The sequence below is a fragment of the Gopherus flavomarginatus genome, chromosome 16, assembly GCF_025201925.1.
Source record: "Gopherus flavomarginatus isolate rGopFla2 chromosome 16, rGopFla2.mat.asm, whole genome shotgun sequence".
In the NCBI taxonomy this organism is placed as follows: Eukaryota; Metazoa; Chordata; order Testudines; family Testudinidae; genus Gopherus; species Gopherus flavomarginatus.
In genome coordinates, this window is record NC_066632.1 from 1,207,019 (window position 1) to 1,221,710 (window position 14,692).

General features: G+C 60.4%; 1 protein-coding gene across 1 annotated transcript in view; it reads left to right on the forward strand.

The window, feature by feature from the left end:
- The window catches only part of ICAM5 (intercellular adhesion molecule 5), an 81,793-nt gene extending 67,624 nt beyond the window's left edge, over positions 1-14,169 (forward strand). Inside the window, exons 6-11 of the mRNA XM_050924814.1 lie at positions 1,224-1,323; positions 2,042-2,317; positions 3,680-3,922; positions 6,193-6,435; positions 8,569-8,832; positions 9,304-14,169. Coding sequence (XP_050780771.1) covers positions 1,224-1,323; positions 2,042-2,317; positions 3,680-3,922; positions 6,193-6,435; positions 8,569-8,832; positions 9,304-9,503 — 1,326 coding nt within the window. The 3' untranslated portion in view covers positions 9,504-14,169. The remainder of the gene's footprint in view (positions 1-1,223; positions 1,324-2,041; positions 2,318-3,679; positions 3,923-6,192; positions 6,436-8,568; positions 8,833-9,303) is intronic.
- The last annotated feature ends 523 nt before the right edge of the window (positions 14,170-14,692 follow it).

Genomic DNA, 14,692 nt, shown 5'->3' on the forward strand with positions numbered 1-14,692 from the left:
AGAGGAGGGGTCAGGTTTTCTCCATGGGACGATGTTGAAATAGGACGTTCTCAGGCCCAGATCCCAATCCCACTGCAGCTCTAAGAGCAGATCCTCAGCCGTTCTGTGACTGTCAGGCCCCTGGGTGGCCTCCCAAGTTGGGCACCCACAATCACTAGCGGTGGTTGAAAAGCCTGGCCTTAATGTGTGAAAGTGAGACGGGGGAGGAGGGCTGGGAGCCAGGATTCCTGGGTTCTCCCTGGCTCTGGGAGGGGAGTGGGGGCTGGTGGCTGGGAGCCAGGACTTCTGGGTTCTATCCCTGGCTCTGGGAGGGGAGTAGGGGCTGGTGGGTTAGAGCAGGGGGAGCTGGAGCCAGGACTCCTGGGTTCTCTCCCGGCTCTGGGAGGGGAGTGGGGCTGGGAGCCAGGACTCCTGGGTTCTATCCCAGTTTTGGGAGGGGAGTGGGGGCTGGTGGGTTACAGCAGGGGGGGCTGGGAGCCAGGACTCCTGGGTTCTCTCTAGGAGGGGAGTGGAGGCCAGTGGTTAAAGCAGGACAGGAACTGGGTGTCAGGACTCCTAGGTTCAGTTCTCTGCTCTGCAACTCACTGACTGTGTGAGCTGGGGTAGGTCATTTCCCCTCTCTGCACATCCTGGGGCAGGGGCAAGGTGAGAATGGCGGAAGGTTTGCAGAGCACAGTGAGGCCCCATGTCATTGTGTCCGGATTCGGAACTGGAGCCTGGGAGGGCATGAGACACTCTCACAACAGCCACTGGCTGAATTACAACTGGGCGTATCCCAGTAGTGCCTGGAAACCCTGACCGAGATGGGGGGCCCACAGGGCAGGCGCTGCCTAGCCCTGGAAAGTCCTCACCCCAAGAATTTCACAGTCCAACTAGACAGAGGGTGGGAGGGGAAACAGAGGCAGAGAAAAGGGAAGGATTTGCCCAAGGCTGGCGGCCAAGCTGGGACTAGAACCCAGGTGTCCTGAGTTCTGTGTACTTGGCCGCATGCCTCTGAATGCTTCCCTCATGCCCCGCGATGGTTTTTCTCGCCCGCTGCAGATCTCCCAGAGGAGCCCCAGCTCCTAACCTCCCACTATATCGAGGTGGGCACCAGGGCACCCGCCCGCTGTGGGGTGGCCAGGGTCTTTCCAGCTGCAGGAGAGGCCCGGTTCACCCTGTCCTTTGGGGGGGAGAGTCTGAACTTCGCCGTCACCACGTCGGGCGACACGGCCACCGCCCAGGGCGAGGTTTGGTCCCCGTTCCCGGGACAGCGCGAGCTGAACTGCACTGTGACCATGGGGCCCGTGTCCAGATCCGCAGGGCGGAGCGTTCTCGTTTACAGTGAGTGTCTGAATTATCCCCGCCGGGGTGTGGGCAGTGCTGGCGCCGAACCTGCAAAGAACTGCGTGCTGGGCAGCCCTGGCCCTCCTCTGCCCCCTCTCTGCCGATCAGCCCCATGTCCAGATCCGAGCACAGCTGAGCTGAGCCAAGCCAGGGCTCTGTTCTGGAGAGGGGAGAGTCGCTGTCCCTGCCCGCCATGCGCTGGACTTTCCCTGGGCATGTTCCCTGGCTAATAGTAATTGCATTGATTGTCAATTGATCCAGGGGGGAGCAGGGCTCTTGTCCTAGAACCAGTGGGGACCCGCCCGGTGCCTGGCACATGCTCACACCGAGGGAAGAACCAAGCCTAGGTGATTTTTATTAGAACCAAGGATAATGTCCGAAAAGCTCCAACCCACACAACCAGCTGGGACTCACCCTGCCCCCCTTCCTGGAGGACCTGGTGGTGAGAGACGAAGGCCCAGGACAAACCGAATGAGTCCAATGGGCCAGGGTCCCAGCTCTCCCGCTCCAACCTGCTAGACCCTGTGCTCTCTCCTGGCGCTGGCAAGAGAACCCAGAATCCGGGTTTCCAGCCCCTGCTCACACCACACCAGCCTGGTGCTATAATCCTGGCCTCCCCAGACTAGTGGAAATTGGGTTTCTCTGCAGCAGTGACGTCAGTCACGTGTTAATCACCCTGATTATTTCACAGCAGCTCTGCCTCTGTCCCCTGCAGGTTTCCCTCAGCCCGTCCTGGAGATCGACCAGCCACAGGCCCTTGTGAACAGGAACGTGAGCGTCACGTGCAGTGCCCCTGCCTCCCAGCCCCCCGGCACTACCCTACAGCTCAGAGACTCCGAGCGAACCCTGGCATCCGGGCCCCAACCCCGCCTGCAGCTCACGCTGACCACCCACAAGGGAGACAACAGGAGACAATTCACGTGTGAAGGGAACCTCTCTCTGGGCAGCCATTCCCTCGTAAAGAACATGTCCGCACAGCTCATTGTCCTCTGTGAGTCGGGAGTGGGGCACAGACCCCGTCTCTTCCTGCCTTTGCACGTCCCGTGGTTACTGACCCCAGGGTGTCTTACGCCCTCCTGCTGGGGTCCCTGGGATGGCAGCACTGGAATATTTCAAAACCTTCAGTGCCTTTATCCTCATGCTCCCCTCTGAGTCAGGGCTGTGCCATTATCACCATGGGGTAGGTGGGGAAACTGAGGCACGGGAAGCCTGGCAGAGGAGAGAGTTGGATCCCTAACCATTGTGCCATCCAGCTGCCTGGTTTTCCGCCCATCTCTGCTCTGCCTGACTGGCAGCCTCAGCAGGGGAACCCAGCAAATCGCTGTGAAACGTAGCCGAGCCCATTGCTGTTGCACCCCCCAGGCTTTGTTACAAACCCTCATTAACAGAAATTAATAGGGACAGAGAGAGAGATGCTGCCAGACAAACCCATTTGCATTTTCCCATCAGCCAGTGAGGAGGGAGAGGACGCACGAGTTCTATTCCAGTTCTAGGAGAGGACTGGGCTCTGGTGGGTTAGAGGAAGGGGGCTGGGAGCCAGGATTCCTAGCCTGTTCCCAGCTCTGCTACAGACACTGGGTGGCCTCGGGCACATCTCTTCCCCTTTCTGTGCCTCGGTTTCCCTGTGTCGACTGCAATCATTGAGGTGGCGTGTGCTTGGCCCCAGGCCAGGCCTCCTGCAGAAAGCCCCGGCTGGAAGGTGGGAGCTGTGGCATGAGGACTCGCACCTGGGGTTGTTATTGGCCACAGCCCAGCATACGAGGCCTCTGTCTCTGCGAAGCACTTAAGGACGTGCCAAAGCTTTCGTGTGTGAGCAGGTCCTGTGGCCCAGGGCAGGTGCCGAGACAGGCGGGCGCTGACGTCCATCCCCGTGTGGCACAGTGCTAGAGCCCATGCGTCACTTCTCAGCACGTGCTCCAAGGCTGTGCTGTGTGGGGGCTGCAGTCCCAGGCCTGGAGCTCTTGCCCACCCCTGCCCTGCCGCTGGGGCCCTCCAGGCACAACCAGGCCAGTGACCCTGGTCATTGATCCTCCTGCCACCCCGGGAGAGAGCAGAGCGTCATGGGCAGCAACTTGAGTTCTGGCCCTGCACTTTCGGAGGAGCCCGAAACGGACGCGGCTCGAGGGGAGGCTGTGAACCTGGTCTGCAGGGCCGGCGGGAGCCCAGCACCAGCTGTGGTGTGCGACTGAGACGCGGGGCCTTTCCCCTCCAGGGGACATGGCCCCGCGGCGAGCGGGGACTGGACAGATCAGGGCGTTCAGACGGAGCGAAGGCGTCCCGGGCATCTCGCTCAGCCCTTCCGATGGGTGTTTTAACCCTTCCCACACCAGCCTGATTCTTCTCTCTGTTCCAGACCAGCCTACGCTGGACGAGTCTGGCTGCCCAAGTCACCGGACGTGGCTCGAGGGGACCCTGCAGCAGCTGGCCTGTGAAGCTGACGGAAACCCGACGCCGGAGGTCTCCTGCAGCAAGGACAGCCAGGTGTACAGCACCAGCGGCGTGCAGAACGTCACGAGAGGCCACGCAGGCATCTATCGCTGCAGCGCTGCCAATGCGCACGGGACGGCCGGCAGGAACGTGACCATCCACGTCGAATGTGAGGGCAGAGATCGCAGCCGATGGGGAGCTGAGGGCCCCACAGAGCTGGGCTCCCCAATGGCGGGTGCTGGCGGCTTCCGGTGCTTGACTAGAACTGACGCAGCCCCAGCAAACGCAAGACGGGTCAGACGAAGGGGGAGTGTGTGATTGCCAAGATTCCCCTTTGCTTGGGGGACTGGCTGGCTTAGGGTGTGGGGAATGGGACACGGGTCCCTTTCCCCTCCAGGGGTGCCGGCCCTGACCCACCCCAGGACCGGGAATGGGACATGAGGCCTTTCCCCTTGTCACGGAGTCCCCGGGCGATGCTCTGGAACTGCTCCCCACAAAGCTAGGCAGGACTTTGGGAAGACTCCTCTCCCTTGGAGCAGACTTGTTCAGGGCAAGAAGCTCACACGTCTTCACCTCCTGGGTCTCTCCTTGGAACATTCAGCATCCTCTGCCCCTCCGTGCACTTCCCACAGCGAGTCCACCCAGGTGGGGTCCTGGGGAACCCACAGGGACCTGCACCCCCACTTTGCAGTCAGACGTGACTCTCAGCCAGCCAGTAACACAGAGGTTTATTTGATGACAGGAACAGGGTCTAAAACAGAGCTTGTAGGTACAGCGAACCAGACCCCTCGGCCGGGTCCATTCTGGGGGGCAGTGAGCCAGACCCCCACATCTGCACTTCACTCCTCGTTCCCAGCCAGCTCCAGACTGAAACCCCCTCCAGCCCCTCCTGTCTGGCCTTTGTCCCTTTCCCGGGCCAGGAGGTGACCTGATCTCTTTGTTCTCCCTCAACTTTAGCAGCCCCTGGCAGGGGGAAGGGCCTGGCCATTAGTTGCCAGGAGACAAAGGGTTGGCCAGAGCTGAGGCCCCCCCACAGTATTCAGAGGGAACATTAAAACCAGTCCCAGTTCGTCACATCTCTTTCCCCTTCGAGACTGAACTGAGCGAGGTCACTTCAGCCGGTGACCTGGGGAAGTTCGAACCCACCAACTTTCCCATGGATGCCCCAGCATCTCTCCCATTCCTCGGTGTGAGTTACACCAGGACCTTCCACTTTCAAACCCTCCCGTGGGTCTGTTGTGCTTGATGGCCCTTGCAGGCAGCATGTGGGAAGGTTTATGCAGCCTATGCCCCTTTTGCCACCCCAATACCCCTGGGGTTTAAACTGGGATTGGGTCTTTTCCCAGTGGTCCAGTTTGGAGGGCTGCAATTCAGGCTCTCTGGGTTAAGAGCCCCCAGCTTGACCTTGGCCACCCTCTGAACAGGTGTCTCTGTCCCCCTCAGCTTGTCTAGAATCTCCCCAGGCCTAGGCAGGGGGTCGGCATTGGACACCGTGATGGCTTTAAGCTTCCAATGGTCCCCACTAAGCCAGATCATTCTGTCTCCCTTGGGGACCAGCCCCGCGGGTGAGGCCCATGGGCTGTAAAATGGCTGGATCCCATCTAAAGCCAGCAGGTCCCTGACCTCTCTCTCCAGGTTCTGGGCTGCTTTCCCAGTGACTCTGAATGGGGAACACCTGATGGGGAGATTGTCTCCCACCTCAAGGAAGAGATCCCCCAGGGGGTCTTCCCCCTTCTCCTCCCAATCCTCCCCTTTCAGGTCCAGGGGTCCCCTCACTCTTCCCCCATCCAGCAGCTCGAACGGGAAGAACCCTCTGAATTCCTGGGGCACCACCAGCTGCCTCCCGATTCCCCCCAGTTCTACTTCCCCTTGGGGAGCCCATTCCTGGTACAGGAATCCCTTCTCCCTGTAGCCGGTCCCAGGTCACCAGTCGCCGGGGGTCTCCATACTCCCGGCCGGTCACCAGTCGCCAGGGTCTCAATCCTCCTGGCCGGTCACCAGTCACTGGTGTCTCCATTCTCCAGGCCGGTCGCTGGCCCTCTGTAACAACTAACTCCCTCTCCACCACCTCTAAAACCAGTAACACCCAGGACACTGAGTCCCACCCCCTCAGCATGCAAACCATTGAAAACAACAACCACACACCACCACCACCCCCGCTTCCTCACAGCTCTTCTGTGGCACTGAGAGAGGGAGAAGCCGGGGGCCCCTCGGTTACAAAAGCTTTGTGTTGGGGAGCTTGGCTCTGAGGGCGAGGCGCTGCACAGCCTCTCCCCGGCTACCCTGCTCCTGCCTGGACTAGGAGCTGGTGGTAAGAAAGGTGGCCCAGCATGAGTGCTCGGCCAGGGTTCCTCTAACAGAAGACGGAGCCGTGGGTTGGGGGAGCCGCAGGGCTGTTTCATGGTTGTGACCAGTGGGCCCTTGTTCTCTGCCTTCCAGACAAGCCCACCATGGACGAGTCCAGCTGCCCCAGTACCCAGGCGTGGCTGGAGGGGACCCTGCACACCCTGGCCTGTGAGGCGGATGGGATCCCCGTCCCCCGCGTCCCGTGCACCAAGGAGGGAGCAGCTGACGAGTTTGGCGGCAAGCGGAACGTGAGCAGAAATGACTCCGGCACCTACCACTGCACAGCCACGAACCGCCTCGGGTCAATGAGCAGGAGGGTCACCGTGCAGGTGGAATGTGAGTCTCGATCGTGCACCAGCCTTGCACTACGCTGCCCGGGCCTGGCTCACTCTGCGTGCAACTCTCAGGCTGTGCTGGCAGCATAGGGGGTGGGAACGGCTCCCGGAGAATCCCCCCCTCAGACGGGTGCTGAACTGTCATAAAGGCCCTGCTCCCAGCTGGTCCCTGGCCTGTGCTCTGCAGGAGGTCAGACTAGGTGATCCTGTCTGGCCTTGGAATCTGTGAATCTGGCGCGTGGCTGGAGCCCACAGCCATACGGTCTCTGCTGCTCCCTAGGGGCCACAGGGTGCAGAGTGTGAGTTAGAGCAGCCCCAAGGCTGCTCTAATTCACCCTGTGGGCTGGGCGAGAGCCCTGCATGACCCCAGAAGACAGACAACACAAATGGCTCCTGTTGCTGTTGCCACACTATTACGGCAGAGCCTACGGGTCCCAGCCATAGAGCAGGACCCCACCCCCAGGTGCTGGGAGCTGTACATTATTTGTTAGATGAATTACGGTAGTGCCCAGGTGCTCCAGTCTTAGCTCAGGGCCCCACGGCGCTAGGCGCTGTACATTATTCATTAGATGAATTCCGGCAGGGTCCCACGGCACTAGGGGTTGCACAGACACAGAACGGAGTAACAGCCACTGCCCCGGCAAGCTCACAGTCTGTTAGGCCCTGCTAGAAGCACAGGAACGGAGCCCAGCACATGTAAAGTTCAGCTGATCTGATTTTGCGCTGGTCCAAGCACAGCTGGGGGAAGCTGACTCTCGACATTCCTAAACAAGCCCAGCCCCCGCGCCCTGCCCCGTGTTACTAATTGCACCGGAAATGACTGACCGTGAAAGAACGTTCAGAGTCTCACGTACTCGCCGCTGTTGGGTCCATTTACTGGCCCTCTCATCTGCTCTCCACCCGATTCCCCTGCACCTGGCCTGGCCTGCGAACGTTAGCCGGGGGGTCCCCGTGGTATCGTGCTGCTGGGTGCCTGGCTGCAAAGTGCTGCCCAGGGCAAGGCGGGAGGGCGAGCGCCGCCAGGACGCTCCCAAAATGGCGCAATCGCGGCGGATTCCCCTCCCGCTCACCCGGCAGCCGTCACACGAGCTCCACCCGGAAACACTCAAACCCATCGCAGCCAGAGGGAGAAACGAACGGGCCGGGGAGACGCGAGCTGGGGTCTGGGACGGAGGAGCTGGGGGGCCACTGGTGCTGTGCAAATAGTCACAGAGCCGCGGAGCTGCAGCTCGGGCTGCAGCCTGCTCCCCGCCGGAACTGTCAGAGCCCCAGCCGGCGCCGCAGCGTCTACACAGCCGGTTCTGGGGCCGGAGCACGAGCCTGTCCCTGGCACTGGGCGCTGCACATGCCTGCAGTGAGACCATTTCAGCTGCCAGGCACTGGTGCTTCTTTGGCTTCCCTCAGCGACATTCCGGGGCCGTTTGCCAGGATTTCTGCCCGGGATGGCGCCTCGCACGCCGGGACCAGCTCCCCTCGCAGGTTTCTGTCTGAGCAGCGAAGCACGTTACACTGCTTGCTGCCAGCCAGGTGTTTTCTTCCACCCAGGAACCTGCGCTGGCTCCGCTCTTCCCACTCCCCTTACGAAGCCAGACCCGGCCGCAGCGTTCCCGTCTCGGTCTCACCGGGGTAAAATCGCCTCCCTGCGCCTGTTTGCCCAGCCAAGGAGCCATTAGCTCTGACTGTCGCAGCATCACTCCAGGCGCCAGCATCACTCCGTGGCCAGCTGCTCAGCCAGCGTTAGCCTCGTTTTAGGGTTGGGGAAATTGAGGCCCATTGCAATGGGGTGACAGGCCCAAGGTCACGCAGGGCATCTGTGGCGGAGCCAGGGATCTGCCCTGCTGCTGAATGCAGGGAGGCTTTACCAGAGCTCAGAGGAGAAATCGCAGGGCAGTGTGGGGTCCGGGGCTAGCTGAGCAAAGGGAGCTGTGAGAGAGGTAGGATGGTGCAGTGGTTAGAGCACTAACCTGGGACTCAGGAGGCCTCAGTGCCATCCTTGCACAGCCCAGGGCCTCCCTCGGTGCCGCCCTGTAGAATGGGGGTGCTGCTCACCCGTAGCGGTGGCCAGTAAATGGGGAGGGGCAGCAGAGGGACCTAGGGCCGCACAGCTGCTAAGTGCGTGACCTTTTCTCTCCAGACAGGCCCATCGTCCTGCTCCTGGCCGTCAGCCCTTCTGACACAGTCCCACGTGGCACCAACTTCAACATCAGCTGCCGTGCCGAGGGCTCCCCGGCGCCCGCCTACCGCTGGACGGTGCCCCCGGCCCCCAATGTCCACTGCTCGGCCGATAACAGCACCGTGAGCGTGGCCAGCGCTGACCGGCACAACCGCGGCATTTACGTCTGCAGAGTCTCCAATGCCCACGGGCAGCACCTGGGCCAGGTCCGAATCCAGGTGACAGGTACGGAGCATGGGGCGAGGACGCCAGGGAAGGGCAAAGGGGGGGGACAGACCCCCTGTGGGATTACTGGGCATTCTGCAGCAGCCCTGGGGGGCCGAGTTCCTGCCATGCAGCAGGCAAGGAGGCAGGACACGAGCCCAGCCTGATTCAGCAGCACCACGCACCTGGGGCAAGTCTCTGCTCGCTTCATAACAGAGAAGCTGCCTGGCGGTGGGAGGGGCTGGGGCTCTTTGCTGGGACCCAGCCGACCTGCCGTCTAGTCCCAGCTCCACTACTGGGCTGCTGAGCGACCCTGGCAAGCCGCAGCCCTGCTCTGTGACTCGGTTTCCCTTCCCCCACCTCTGCCCTGCCGTGTGACCTTGGGCGTGTCCCTTCCCCTCTCACTGCCTCTGTCTAGCCTGGAAGCTCTTTGGGGCAGGGTCTGTCTCTCCTCTTGGAGCCTCACCTGCGTGTCCCTGCCCCCCCCGCCAGATCACAGACTCATCATCGCCGCCCTGATCGCGGGGTCGGCCGTGCTGCTGCTGGGTGGGACAGCCGGGCTCGTCTATTACCTCAAATCCACCGCCTGCAAGAAAGGCGAGTACAACGTGCAGGACGCCGAGAGCTCCTCCAAAGCCACCTGCCTCGGCCACGACAGTGCCGTCTACGGGATACAGCTCACCCAGACGTGAGCCGGCCAGAGCCACCCATGCAAGGGCTGCTGGAGGGAACCCGGCAGTGCGTCCCTGCGGCCGGGGGGCTGGCTGGTTTGGTTGGTTGTTCGTTGTTGCATCCGTCCTCCGGTCACTTTGGAAGCTCCTGCCAAGCTGTGTTCTCTGTCCAAACCCGGCCTGTCTCCGTCCAAGCACCTCCGCGTGCAGCTTCTGTCCCTGGATCTTTCTGGCTTCGGATCTGCTCCTCCCTTTTTCCCTTCCAGAGCCCTGCCCCGTGGCCTTGGTGGAACTTCCAGTACCTTGCCTTAAATATGGGAAATGGGTCATGAGCTGGCCCCGACCAGGCCATGATTGTACTGGAGCGTGCAGGGTGCAGGGTGCCTAACCCAGTGCCTGGGTGGACTGGCACGGGCAGGGGACAATGGGTACGTGACCCGCTGGGATCTGAACATCTAGGTCCCAGATTCCAACCCAAGGGGAGGCAGGAGCCACCAAGCACAGTCAGGGGCCTGCAGGGAAATGAGTGTGCTGGGTCTCTGTCCCTGTGCTGGCAGGAATGGGCCAGTCTGTCCTCAGATATACGAACATACGAACAGCCAGACTGGGTCAGACCAAATGTCCCTCTAGCCCAGGATCCTGTCTGCCAACATGGCCAATGCCAGGTGCCCCAGAGGGAATGAACAGAACAGGGAATCAGCAAGTGACCCATCCCCTGTCGCCCATTCCCAGCTTCTGGCAAACAGAGGCTTGGGACACCATCCCTGCCTAGCCTGGCTAATAGCCATTGATGGACCTGTCCTCCAGGATCTTATCGAGTTCTTTTTTGAACAGACGGAACAGCTGGGGGCCAGCATGAGTCATGTGGCCTGCTAGAAACTGCGCTGAGACCCAGCAAACTTGTTTCATCACAGGCCACTAAGTTTATGGTCTGAGCGCCCCGTGCCCCCTGTCAGTCAGCGTTTGGGTGCAGCTCACCCAGGCTGCTCCTGCTTCGCGGTAACAGCCACGGCCTGTTAAACTTCCCCTCCTGCCTCAAAGACAGCCAGGGACCCACCCCACACACGTCTGCCCCCAGCTCGCAGTGGGCAGTGAACTCTAGTGTTTCTGGGCCCACAGATGGTGCAAATCAGCATCACTCCACTGGCCAAGCTCTGACTCTAGCATGAGTCGCATTTGCTGTGTGGTGCTGTCGCTCGCTCCAATGTCCGGGGCCCGGCGAGCTGTTCTTTAGCGACAATGTAACACCACAGCGTGTTTGTGTGAGTGTTGTGGGGCAGAATTAAACAACAGCCCCCCCACTTCCCAGGGCAGAGTGCCATAGGAAACTGCAAACACCAGAAAAAAAGCCTCCATCTGCTGGCTTTGCGCAATTTGTACCAGACTGGCCGCTGTGGCTGTCTCTCTCCAGGCAGACTTAATTACCAGCACAGGCTTTGTTCTCTAGCAACTGACAAATTTAGCACATCGGTGACAGCCTCACGGCTGAGCTGCAGAGAAAACCAGCTCCTTCTTGGCACGTGCCTGGCAAGCCATACGCGAAGCAGGTGGGAAAAGCAGCTTGCAGGGTAGCGTGCTGTAGGCTGCCAGCCTCGGGGCTCTGCACGCTCAGCGAAGATGTGGGATAGCCAGTCGGCACGGTGCTGGGACCTGCCGAGCAAGGGCCAGACGCGCTGCTGACACCAGCGAATGGGTTTGGTGGGATCCCCGGTCATGGCCCAAGGCCCGATTGTGCAAGGCACTGTACATTATGTATTAAGATCCCACCGCTCCTGGGCCAGAACGCCCTGCCCTAAGCTCTGTACAGACACGGATCTGCCGCGTTACATCACGGAGCCAGGCTGCATTACACCAGTGGACGATCTGGCCCGTAGACGTAACCAGCCTCTCAAACGCCTGTGATTGTCTTTAACGGTCAAGGCAGGTTTTATAGAGACACCCGGGGCTTGATTTTCATCCTGTTACGTGAGCGGAATGTTTGTTTCTTTCGTTTAGTTTTCGGACTGGGCAGAGCAGCTCAGAGGGGGGGGTCCATCCAGCCTGTCCCGGTTCATCCCACCCAGGGCGTGGGAGTCCCAGGAGGGGCCAGTGATGGACTATTCTGCTACCAGGGGATTCTCTCCCTGCCTGCCCTGGGGTCGATGCTGGCTCCTGCTTTGGAAGTGGAAGATTTGGGGACAGGTTCAACCCAAGCAGCTCTGCTGAGGACATTCCCGCTGGAGCAGTGGGGCTCCTGGGCTAAGGATCCTACCAGCGTGGTGCTGCCGTGAGCTGGCGCTAACCCACCGCCTTCGCCAGGAGCTGCGTCCAGGCAGATTTCCAGCAGCAGCAGGTGGTCGGAGACGCAGCAGCAGAGCTGGCTCTGGTTGAAACCCACTTTGCGCTGGCAGCAGTGGGGGAAGGAGCATGCAGCTAGCTTGAAGCCCCCTTTGCACTCCGCATTTTCCACCCACCCCTGGGTGCAAGTGACGCTCTGCGTCCCACGCCCACCTGGCACGCTGAGAATCTCCGTGGAGCCCTTGTGGCTATGGCCAGACGCTCCATCTGTCCCCGGGATCGAGCCCTTAGGCCATCTCTGCACCGGCCGGCCCCCTGCCCCACAGGGGATTTCTAAAGGGCTGCTTCCACCCACCATGAGGCCCCTTTCTGCGGTGACCTGAGCATCCCAGAGAATCAGGCTGAGAGTCATCTGAGCTCCCCCCCCGTCCCCCAGTGGCACATTGTAGAGGGTTTACACAGGCTTAAAAATCCCAGTTCAGCAGCAAGCTGCACCTGGGATGTAACTAACGAAGGGGTTCGTTTGGGGCGGGTTTCACTAATGAATATGGGTCCTGCTCTGCCAGCTTTTCAAGGGGCACAGTGCACTGGGGAAGAGCTGGGGCTTTGCACAGCCGGCTCCGCTGGGTTCGAGGGCTGTTTGCCAGCCGTTTCTAACTGCTCGTGTATGTTCTGGCTCGCTCCCCCGCAGCACGGGCCTGCGTCATTGCAAGCTGCACTAGAATTAATGTTCCGTAAGGGCGGGCGGGGGCCCACAGTGCACGACGTAATGAACGGGTCCCTTCCCACACATAACCCCGGAGCTCTGGGCAGTGCTGGCCTCGCAGCTTAGGAATGGTTTTAAAACATGCTTCCCCGAGGAATAAGAAAGGACAAGTCGGTAAAGTTGGGTTAAAGAAAAGGGCAAAAAAAGCTGTGAAAATAGTTCCCCAGTGCCACCCCCACACCCCCTGCAGGGCCGGCGCACTCCCAGGGCTGCAGCAATGACTCATTCTGCACGCCTACAACGTGCAGCAAACGCCACAATGAAAGCACCTTCTCCCCCTCCCCGGGGGCTGGTTTACCTGGGGGGTAGCTGGGCTTTGCGACAATGTAGCTAGCGCTAGCCACGGGAGCAGGGATTTAGTCTGTTATAGAGGGTTGCAGCGTGTTTCGTTGTATTTACTAAATTGTCCCATAAACTACAGGCAAACGTGCTCAGTGGGCGTCATACCAGTCGTGTGAGAGTGACCGTGAGCGCCAGTGTTGCTGGTTGTGCGGTTGGATGCGGCCTAGCCCTGGTCTTCGCTAGGCTCCTATGCATGTGAGGGTGGGTTTGGTGCCAGCGTTAAGAAGTCGCATTGGGGTGAGTTTCTGTGCCAGTTCTCTAACAGATTGAACCTTCGCCTCTTTCCCCTGGCCTGGCCGGCAGCGTTTCACTGCCGAGAGCACGGGCAGGAGGTCGGCCTGCCTCTCCAGAATCGGCAGCTGGGGAACGGGTGAAAGGGTGGAGCATGAGCCTTTCCCGAGCGCCTGAGGCTGCCTCTCACAGCGAGGACTGGAGCTGCACAGCAGCTGCCGGAAACCCAGCATGTAGCCGCAGCCTATGCCAGCGAGAGGGGTTCGGCCCCTGGCACAAGAACATCACGTCCCCAAGCACAGGGAGCTCAGCCCCCAGAAGCCTTCGTCCCCTCCAGAGTTCTGTCTACACCAGGGGTAGGCAACCTATGGTACGTGTGCCAAAGGCGGCACGCAAGCTAATCTTCAGTGGCACTCACACTGCCTGGGTCCTGGCCACCGCTCCAGGGGGCTCTGCATTTTAATTTAATTTTAAATGAAGCTTCTTAAACATTTTAAAAACCTTATTTACTTTACATACAAGAGTTTAGTTCTATATTATAGACATAGAGAGAGACCTTCTAAAAACGTTAAGATGCATGACTGGCCCGGGAAACCTTAAATCAGAGTGAATAAATGAAGACTCGGCACAGCACGTCTGGAAGGTTGCCGAGCCCGGTCTACACCGAGGGGCAGGTTGGCAGATTTACATGGCTCTGGGGGCAAGCTCCAGCTGCAGCATTGTGCCATAGCAGGGACATTTCCTGCCTCCCTGGAGAGGGGGTTTCCACCGCTGTGGTTACTCCACCTCGCTGAGGGGCTGGAGCTGGGGCGAGGGAACAGTTCTTCCATCACCCCAGCTGCAGTTACAACCGAGGAGGGGGAGGTCGGTCACACAACACAACATTTTTCACAGCCCTGGGCCGTGCACCGAGGGCGAGGTCAGCGCCTGAGGGCTGTGGCGATTTAACCGGACCCGTCTCGTTACAGCAGCACACGCCGCCCCTCCTGTGGATGCGGTTACACCAGCGTAAAGGGGTTTATCTCAGGGCAGCTCTGCCGAGCTCGGGTTCTAGGCTCGACTCGTAGAACATGGACAGGCAGCCCCAGGCTGGGAAGGAGCTTTCCAGTTCTTTCTACAGCCGCTCCCATGTCAGTTCCTTGAGCCCTACGCTCCCCACACCTGCAGTACCGGGTGCCTGGGGCACTGCTGACCCCTCCATCCCATCCTGCTGGTGGACACAGGCTCCTGCCCCCTCCTCAGTGGACAGTGGGCCAGAGAGTCACAGCTGCTCCCCCACGGCAGGACCCATCCCGGGGGCTGCTCAAGTGCATCCACTACATCCCCTCTCCCAGCCCCAGCATCCCCCCCACACACACTCCTCGGAGCTCGCAGTGTCCTGCTTCCGGGGCCGTGTAGATCCTTCTGACTGCCCAGGAAACATTCCTGCGTTTTGCTCAGGGGGGAGCCAAATAAAGACATCGTTGCCTTTTAACAAGTGCCAGCGCCCACCCCAGCGTGGCCTACACCCAAGCCAGCGCATGGGCCAAAGTGGTTCCCCACCGGCTGGGCTAGAAACCTGGAATGCCCTGACTCCACTACCCCTCCCCAGTGC